This window comes from Beta vulgaris, chromosome 5 (assembly GCF_026745355.1).
Source record: "Beta vulgaris subsp. vulgaris cultivar EL10 chromosome 5, EL10.2, whole genome shotgun sequence".
Lineage (NCBI taxonomy): Eukaryota > Viridiplantae > Streptophyta > Magnoliopsida > Caryophyllales > Amaranthaceae > Beta > Beta vulgaris.
In genome coordinates, this window is record NC_079206.1 from 5,605,114 (window position 1) to 5,615,065 (window position 9,952).

Sequence of the window (9,952 nt, forward strand, 5' to 3'; positions counted from 1 at the left end):
CGAGAAACAGTGTCACATGGCGATCTCCCTTAGAGTGTTCTAATCCATGTAATCCACGACTTTAAAAAAATTAGAAAATGCATTGTACAAGATCTGATCCCGTGACTTCAAGTTTATATAATAAAGTCTTGACCACTGAACCAACTCATATTTGGTGTTATCATTACGACGTAAAATATTTGTAAATGAAAAATATAAATACCCGAGGCATAATCCGAGCCTAAAAACTAGTTGTTGTTTTTTTCTAAACAGCGTTTTCATTAACTCACAACTATTAGTCTTAATTAATATAGTCATATATGTATGCAATACTATATTAATTTTTTGCATACATAATTGAATCGACTTTTTTTTTTCTATATATTAAAAGAAAAGATTGTTGAGGATTGGAAGTGGGAGTTCTTGGGATGTACAGTGTTGGGACTTTCTAGTTGCTACTACTGTGTACTACTTGTGTGCAGTATGCCTCGAACAATATATACCATTGTTGTACTAATACGAAGTATTATATAAGAATTAGTACGCAGGCAAAGTAATGGTTAAACAACTCTACATCACTACATCAGGGGCGAAGCCAGGGGGTTTTGACAGGGGCCATGGCCCCCCTCCCCTTGTCAAATTTCTATAGAAAAGTGGTGAAAATCTCGGGCCTCCGAACTTGCGATTAGTTATATTGGCCCCCGTAGCTTATATCGGCCCCCCTAGCTTATGTGTTCTGGCTTCGCCCCTGCACTACATGCTTGCAAGTTGCAACGAACTGGCAACCCTGTCGGAGAAAGAGTATAAAAAAAAAGAATTGCACTTACTATAAAAACTATCATGGAGCTCTCCAATGATTGCAAAGATCCAATAACTATGCACTTGAATGGGGTGGAATTTCATTCAAGGAAGGGCCAATTAGAATTTAATAGCATAAGATTTGGAATTAATTTCCAATGTTGGTATAATAGGTTGAATAATCAGTGATATAGTAATATCTGTTACAACTATTGTCACGATTATGGTATAGATTATAGAACTCATCTACAAGCAAATCAAACGGAGAAAGTCCTAAATTACATCAGTGGAAATTAACATGAATGACTAATTGCATAAGTTGAGCGTAAGCTAACAATTTGGTTTCCGAGTAGTAAACCAAAACAAATAACCGAGACTTGTTTGTCTATGCTCTTAATCGCTACTTTATAAGAGTAATATCCCTTTATTTCATAGTTAGTTTGTTCATGAATCACAAAACCATAAAAAGAGTTCGAAACAACCACGAAAATGACATCAAGGGATTTCAACATTTAAATTAGTATTTTAAAAAGGTTAAGGTTGTACTGCTTGCGTTGCCAATAAATATGCTTATGATACTAGATTTTAACTTCAACTAGTTTTTAGGCCCGAGCTACGCCCCAGGTAATTATATCTTTCATTAATTAATATTTATTTTGAAATATTAACAACGAGTATTACATGGTTTAGTGGTTTAAAATATTATTATATGTGCTTGTGATTTCGGAATCAAATCTTACATAATGCATTTTCTATTTTTTTAGTGTATGTGGATTACATAGCATAAAATTCGGTATAACATCTACAATTTTGAATTAATACCTAGAAATTGTTAAACTAATACAAAAAGTAGCTTGTTTTATAAAGTTTTTACATAGATAAAAAAATTGTTATCATTTTATACCTTCAAATTATAATCTGTTAGCTAGAATTTAAATTAGCCACCCAATTAAGTTAAGTTTAGCCTAGTGATAAGAAAAGAACTTTATAACCTCAAGGTTAGGCTTCGATCCTTACTAGAAGCACTTTAAAAGAGGGTTCTTCCTTACCATCCTTCCAACTCTCAAAGTGTTCCATGCAAATTCAGATCGGATTAACCTGCGATAGGTTACGATCTAGCAACGCGCCCTTCATCATGTGATTTCCAGTGGGGCCAAGAAAAACATTAGCCGCCCATGATTGGAGCAAAATAGATGTGAGATGGGAGTAAGTATTGGTTATAGGGGTAAAGGTACTTTTCTCCTTTTTCTATTAGTCCACTGTTTTTACCTTGAACCTAAACAATGAATTAGGCAATATATACCATCTGAATCACATTTCCAATATGGCAATATCATAATTATAATAAGATTATACTTGTACATGCATCATTCCCATCTTCAATTATAAGATATCAATCATATGATTATAAATAAGTAACACTAGATACGATAAGTGTATACTCACGAAACCTTAAACAGCAAATCCTAGGTAAGTAAGAAAAAAAAGGAAGACCTTTTTTAACCTCGTATTATTAGTGATCATGGATCACAACCCTCCAATAATTTCATCTAATCACTTTGATTATGATAATTTACTACTTGATGATGATGAGCTACTGCATCTAATCAGTAGTGTTTTCCCAGCAACAACCCCACAAATTGATGATGTTTCAGCTGTGCTTGCTCCTTCAATTGAAAACCAGTTATTAAGTCAAGATAGTACTGTAATGGTTAGCAACCCAATTCATAGTTCTCAGCAGCAGGAAGAACCATCTCAACATATTAATGTAGCTTGTCAGCAGCCTGTTGAGTTTAAGTCCACAGCCCCAACAACAACAACAAGAAGCAAGTGTGCCGGAAAGAAGAAATCGAATTCGAAGGCCGTCGAAATTGAACGGAAAAGAAGGCAAGATATGACCACCCTCTATCATGATCTTCGCTCGTTACTTCCTCCTGAATATCTCAAGGTTTGTGACTCAACATTCAATAATCTCCCCTTGTCCAACATGATCAATCTAAAATTTCTTTGTCAAAGCACCAACTTAACCAAAAGTTTAAGTGGATGCAGCACAAGCCTCCCTCATATCTGGCGCTAAATATTCCACTTCAAAATGAGGGGTGAATGAGATTTGAACTCAGGACCTTTATGCCAGGCTTGCTCCGATACCATGTCAAAGGACCAATTCAATCAAAAGCTTAAGTTGATGGTTGAAATCTCAAGAATAGATTTATACTTTATCAGATTTACTAAAAGGTTTCATAACGTATTTGATATTAAATGGCGATGATAGTAATGAATTTATAAAGTGTTTTTCTTGTGGTCACATCATTGTTGACACGGCGTTTTTTCGATTTTTAGGAGCCAGGCAAAGATAATAGGACATTTGATATTAGATCGATGATTTTCCTACCATTGGATTTTCACATAGTTTTTCCATGAACCTTTATGGTCGTGTGCATTATAAACTCTACTTTTATCTTTCAAACACATTGTAATTTTATGTTTGCTAGAATAATATCATATTCCTAATTTCTATAATAATGAAAGATCATATCCAAACTTCTGTGTTTTCTTAATAAACCACTTTTTTCTCAATATCACATTTCAAAGTGGTATAGGATGGTTTCCCTCAAAAAAAAAATGGTATAAGATGTTAGTGCGTGGATATTGAGAAGAAAAAGTACTTTGGTGATCAACAAACATTATCATGGATATTGACGTAGAACTTTACTCCCACAATTTTACTAAAATTTAATTTCATTATAAATGTTGAAAACTTAAAACTGAAAAGACTGGGTGATTGTGGAAAGTTATGATAGTAACATGTAAATATATTACTTTATTTTCGACAATATTAATTTTGTATCCATCTTCAAACTACTCATTTTTATAGAAAATAAACGAAACCTAAAGACATTATTATTATTATTATTATTATTATTATTATTATTATTATTATTATTATCTCCTCATCATCACCATTATTATAGTAATTTTTAATATGAATGACTAGGTTAAAATATCAACTCACCATACACTCAACCTCATTTTAATGGAATTAAGTTTCTGACATTGTTATTGATATATGTTGATCATTTAATACAGGGGAAGCGGTCTACTTCAGATCTTTTGCATGAGGCTATGAGCTATATAAACACCTTGCAAAAAAGTATAAAAGGTTTAAATGATAGCAAAGATGAATTACTGAGGATAACGCCAGCTGAAAGTTCTAGCATTAATAATCATAATTCCAACCAGAATTGTAATGTGAAAGTGAAGGCTTGCAAAGAAGGATTTATAGAAGTTATATTCAGTACACGTGCTTTGTATGATGATGATGAAAAAAATCAGAACTTTCGTCTTTCAAAAGTGCTACATATACTGAACAAAGAAGGGTTAGATGTGATCAATTGTATTTCCTCTAGAGTTCATGACGATATGGTTCACACCATACAAGCTCAGGTGATTTTGTCTGTTTTTTATTATGTGTTGATGTTACTTTTTTTATATGCAATATGCACGCTAGCTGCTATATTTAATTTCCTCAGGTACCCCTGAGGTTTGACGTAATTCCCAAATTACCCCCCACATTTGGGAAATTCCTCAGATACCCCTGAGGTTTGGGTTTGGGCTCAAGATACCCTTACTATGGACGGAACCCTAACGCCGTTAGGTTCCCCCCCCCCCTCTCTCCCCCATTTTCTCTCTCCTCCCATTCTCCCACCCACTGCCAAACCCCCCTCCCCTACTCCGGCGCCGACGAACCTACCCCTCCCTTCCCCATTCCCGATTTCCTCACCCTCGGCGTTGGCGCCGGCCAGAACAGCAGAACGACAGTCTAGGGTGGTTTTGAGAGCGGGTTTAAGGGTTTGTGGGTGGCGTATCTGGGTGGCGAAGGGAAGGGGGTCGACTCACGGTGGGAGACAGGGAAGGGGGGACATTTCCGATCATCGAAAAAAAGGAGGGAGGGCGTGGTGTCGTGTCAGGGTGCTGTTGTTCTGGCCGGCGAAGGGAGGGCTAGGATGAGGTGTCGAGGGTGGGGGAAATGGAGAGGGAAGGGCCGCCAGGGGTGTTGCTGTTCTGGCCGACGAAGGGAAGGGGTAGGGTCGCCGGGGGTGCTGCTGTTCTGGCCGGCGAAGGGAGGGGGTAAGGTCGCCGGCGCCGGAGTGGGTGGTGGTCGCCTGCTGTTAGTCGCCGGCTGGGGGAGGGATGTTGGCAGTGGGTGGGGGAATGGGAGGAGAGAGAAAATTAGGGAGAGAGAGGGAGAAAACCTAACGGCGTTAGGGTTCCGTCAATAGTAAGGGTATCTTGAGCCCAAACCCAAACCTCAGGGTTATCTGAGGAATTCCCCAAATGTGGGGGGTAGTTTGGGAATTACGTCAAACCTCAAGGGTACCTGAGGAAATTTCCCTAATTTATATAGTCTCTTACGCACCCGTCCTTTTCTTTTGGTTGTTAGGAGAATCTCTATTTTTTTATTCGATAATTTACTGATATGAGTTGGGGGTAAGAAGGGGGGTCTAACTTATAAAGAAAACTTACAAAGATCGAAAATTGGGGATTTATATCCATTGTATCCACACAAACTCCCTAAATATAAGGCTGATGACAGTTGAACTCCCGACCATGAGGTGAAGAGGTGGGATCTCCAAAACTCCAACCATTGAGATCACACTTGCTTGATTCTCACTGAAAATCTATATATACACCCTCTCCTAATGTATTAAGTAGTTGTCAACACTTAATTTCCCTCTCCTAATGTATTAAGTAGTTGTCAACACTTTTACTTTACCATGTTGGATATGTCACTTAAACCATATTCACTTGTTAATATATGAGAACAACTATAAACTATAAATATGTAAAAACTTATTGGATTTATAACATTAATTTATTTCTATGGATTTTTTCAGAATATCAAATTCTTTCAATTTTTTATCGGTTAGTAGATTATCAAAATTATGTGTTGCCAGGCCGTCTCATAAAATTAGGGGGCCCTATCCTAAAATAAATTATAAAGATTAAATTTTTTGGTGAATAGAAAGACGGAAGAATTATAAATGGAGCTTTTGGAGAATAAGAGAAGAAGAAAAACACCAAATAGAAATTAATCTCTTTATATTTATAATTAGATATAGATTTTTTTGTTGGGCGGACAACTAATAGAATTGGGCCCCTTATATTTCGGGGGCCTTGTGCAGTTGCTCATCCTGCACATGACCTTAGCCGCCTCTGTGTGTTGCTAAGCGACGTAAAAGCGAAGATTTACAACAATCCAGCTAATGAAAAGCGGAGGGAGTACTTACTCCAAGATTAATTTATTTTTACAAAATCCTAAAAAACAAATCTTATTTTCAAGTAGATCGAATACACAAAATATAATTGATCCTGACCATTAATATATGCATCTCCAACTTATTAACAGATATACCTAGAATTAGGTGTATTGATGGATGACCAACTTTATTGCTCTTTTACTCTAATAAGCAAATAAGTAACAATAATATTTAGATTTTAGATATAGCTAAATGTTACGAGGTATACCTTCATAATTAAACCAACACACTTGTGAATAATGTGATATGCTTCTCATAAATTGCCAAATTGGCAGCCATTGTGACGTGGCATGTACCCAAGAATATACAAAATTAGAACCTCTTACCAATTAGAACCTGTTACAGATTAATCCGATCTTAGCAGACTAGATAAACTAGATGGGAAGAATAATAAGATTCCCTTCTTCAAATTAAATATCACTAATGATGTATTCTTTTTACCTGAATAACCCTTAACTTATCTAAACTTATCTAAATTAAATTTATTAAATCTAAATTGAACTTATTAAACCTAATTGAACTTGATTCAACTTATTATGCCTGATTTTCCGCTAAACAAACTTATTAGGAGGTAGGAGAGATGCAACTGTTGCTAGCTTTTCTATATGTCCTCCAAAAAGTATCTTCTCACTCCGATCTCGCAATTCTTTTGAACAATATTATAAGGATTTTATGTTCTCGTGCAGGTCGATGATGGGAGGGGAATTGATCTCTGTCTACTGCAGCAGACATTAACAGATTGCGGCATATGATTTATTGTAATGTTATTATATTATAAACAATATTATAAGGATATCATTGTACCTATTAAATATTAATACTTTAGCCTAAAGTGTTAAATCATTATTTTGGCTTATAGTTGTTGGGACTAGATTCGCATATCAATCAATCATACGGACAAGTTGAGCGCTTAAGTTCATGTTTATGTTGCCCTATATTCAAAGTTCAAACTAGCAATTTTTTTAACCTTTCTTTTTGATAAGTTATTTATCAGTATTACAAAATGTTTGATTCGAACAAATATTTATAATTATTTTTAATTTGTTAGATATATTTTTCTTAAATTAATGTTTCATTGATTTTTTTAGTTATTGTTCATTATTATTCAAATATAATATTAAGAGAAGGCAATATAAAACAGAAGAAAACTTGTGGTCAAATTAAGTGGAAGAATTTGTGCATCAGATCCAATCTTGATATATTAATAAAGTTAAAGAGTTTGATTAGAGATTACCGAATAATAATCAACATTTAGGTTTTAAAATATTATCAGTATAATTATTAATATCAAATCAAGTATTTATCTTTTCTTCTGATTGTGTCAATCAAGTTATCTTGTTAATTTAATTTTTGTTTATAGATTATCACGCATATATAGGAAGAGAAAATCATCATCCTTAATTTAATACTTAATTCAAAATTTTAAATTTAATTTCATTGTTAACTTGTTCAACATATATGATATGGCAAGTAGGAAGAAGAAAAGTTTAATATATATGGGAATTTAAATTCATTAAAGATTTATTAGACCTTTTGTAAGGGAGACACCGGCCATCTTCTCTCTCCTTCACTTGTATAATAGAGATATGTTGAAAATTAATGTATTTACATTGACATTGTTTTTCTTATAGCTAGGAGGTGTAAGTTATTTCGTTAAAAATCGAAAACCGAACCAAACCAAACCGAATTAATAATTTGTTTTTTAGTATAAATTGATTCGGTTTGGACAAAACCAAACCAAACCGATATAAATTTGATTTTTATATAAATGCTATTACAAATGATTTAAAGTACATCATTCGTAATAGCGTTATATGATGTACTTTAAATGTGGAAATAAATCTGTGGAGAATATATTTATGTGATTCTAACTTTGTCTATGATTATGGAGAGTAACTACTAACATATTATCTCCTTCAGTAATGATGTTGGTGATACTTGTCTATAGTGCTAGAATGATGCATTGATGAAGAGTTGAGGCCTCAACAATTAAGAGTAAGTCTGCGCTTAAACTAGCTTATCCAAATGTTTGGAGAAGATGACACTTGTTGTTGCTTAGCTAAGAATCTTTAACTGAGTTATCGAACTTGAGTTTGGAATAGAAATTGTGGTTTTTAGGCCACCATGATTGATTAGATTATATTGGAAATGTAAAATTAGATAATCGAAGAGATCACGAAACTTTACATTTGATTATGATCTTAAGAATTGATAAGCCTTACTGCCTTAGTACTTCAACATTCCAAAAAATACATTTCATTTTCATTCTGATAATTAAGACCCATACACAATTACGTTTATCTTTTAGGGGTAGCTTTGAACATGTAAGGTGTAAAAAATTGCAGTTATAAGGCTCCCAAATGTTTATGTCCCTTAAATATTATACTTTATATTACACTAGATTTTAAAAACCGTGCGATGTACCATTTTTTTTTTAATGTAGTAGAATTATATTCATGTCATAGCTATGTGATAATAAAAAAGATAAATTATTATGTATTTATAATTATCAAAAAAAAAAAATTATTATGTATTTATTGAAAGACATATTTTATAGTAATCTAATTATATTCTTAATTTATAATTATTAATCTAATACAAATTGTAAGCTCTATATAATTATAATGAGATCGTGTATCTATTTGTAGTATGTAGCAAAACTTATAATACTTAATTGTATTATTTATTTTTAGGTAATTTATTGAAAATCAAACTCTAATTCTCTTAATAACTATAAAACTCCTATATTCTTATCATAATTCATGGTGTACTTCTTATTATATTAAATTCATATCGTTCTTATAACTTCTTTATTATAATATATATGATCTAACATATATGATATAAATAAAACATTAGTCTAATTTATTTAATAGTTGTAAACAAGTTCCGATTGTGTAAAAGTTATATTTTCTGGAACAACGTAGTAATAATTATACTTAACTTATATTGTATAATCTTTTAGGTTGTCTTAGTCAAAATTGAACTTTAATTTAATTTTTTTACCATCCAAAATTAAAGTCCTTCTGTCTTTTTTACTTGCTATACAATTACCATTGAATGGATGTCTTTTTTTACTTGTTATATTTTTTTGTCTAGTAATCATGACCCACATATAAGCACCAATATTCCCTTTTATTTTTCTAAAATTTTATATATTTGTCATTTTTCAATGAAGTTATGGTCTTTGCTATCTTTTTTCTCACCTCCTACATACGTGTTTCCACACCAATTTTGCTAGTAATTAAAAATAGAGTGAGTAGATATGTACTTATATATATTTAGAACTCTAATATTTATATTTATATAACTCAATTTTTATAAATATGATTTTAAAAGATATATTTTATTTGATCTTGTAGTACTCAAAAGTTATATCACATATAGTGTGCTATTTTTATAGTTATTTTATATGTATCTAAAATAAATAATAAATAATATGTTATTATTCATATATATTTTTATAAGTTGGAAAGCTATATTGTGAATGAATCTTATTTTGAAGCATATATCGAGAGCTTTCCAATGGTATATATAAAATCTAAAATATTCTGAATTATGTAGCAAAGTTAGATTCAATTTACACAGTGTAATAATTTAGGTTTTTTATTCAAAACCAAACTCTAGTCTTTACTTATCCAAATTAAAGCTCGTTGCATGTATTTATATCTGTTCAAAAATTTATTTTAAAAAAATAAATTAATAATATGGCATGTTTAGGTGGCGCTTTCTATAATATTCTAAGGTTGTTTAAATTCAAACTATAATTTTTTCATTATCCAAAAAACTAATATGTATGTTAGTTTATCGCTATAAAACTTTATTTTTTCTTGTAACAACTAAGTTTCGTAATAAAA

At 32.4% G+C, this 9,952-nt stretch overlaps 1 protein-coding gene across 1 annotated transcript; it reads left to right on the top strand.

Moving 5' to 3' along the window:
- The first annotated feature begins 2,229 nt into the window (after positions 1 to 2,229).
- Positions 2,230 to 6,967, top strand: LOC104892691 (transcription factor bHLH118-like). The gene is made up of 3 exons (XM_010678679.3): positions 2,230 to 2,725; positions 3,865 to 4,221; positions 6,782 to 6,967. The coding sequence occupies exons 1-3, from the start codon at positions 2,300 to 2,302 to the stop codon at positions 6,845 to 6,847; spliced, it is 849 nt and encodes a 282-aa protein (XP_010676981.1). The 5' UTR covers positions 2,230 to 2,299; the 3' UTR covers positions 6,848 to 6,967.
- Positions 6,968 to 9,952: the final 2,985 nt, after the last annotated feature.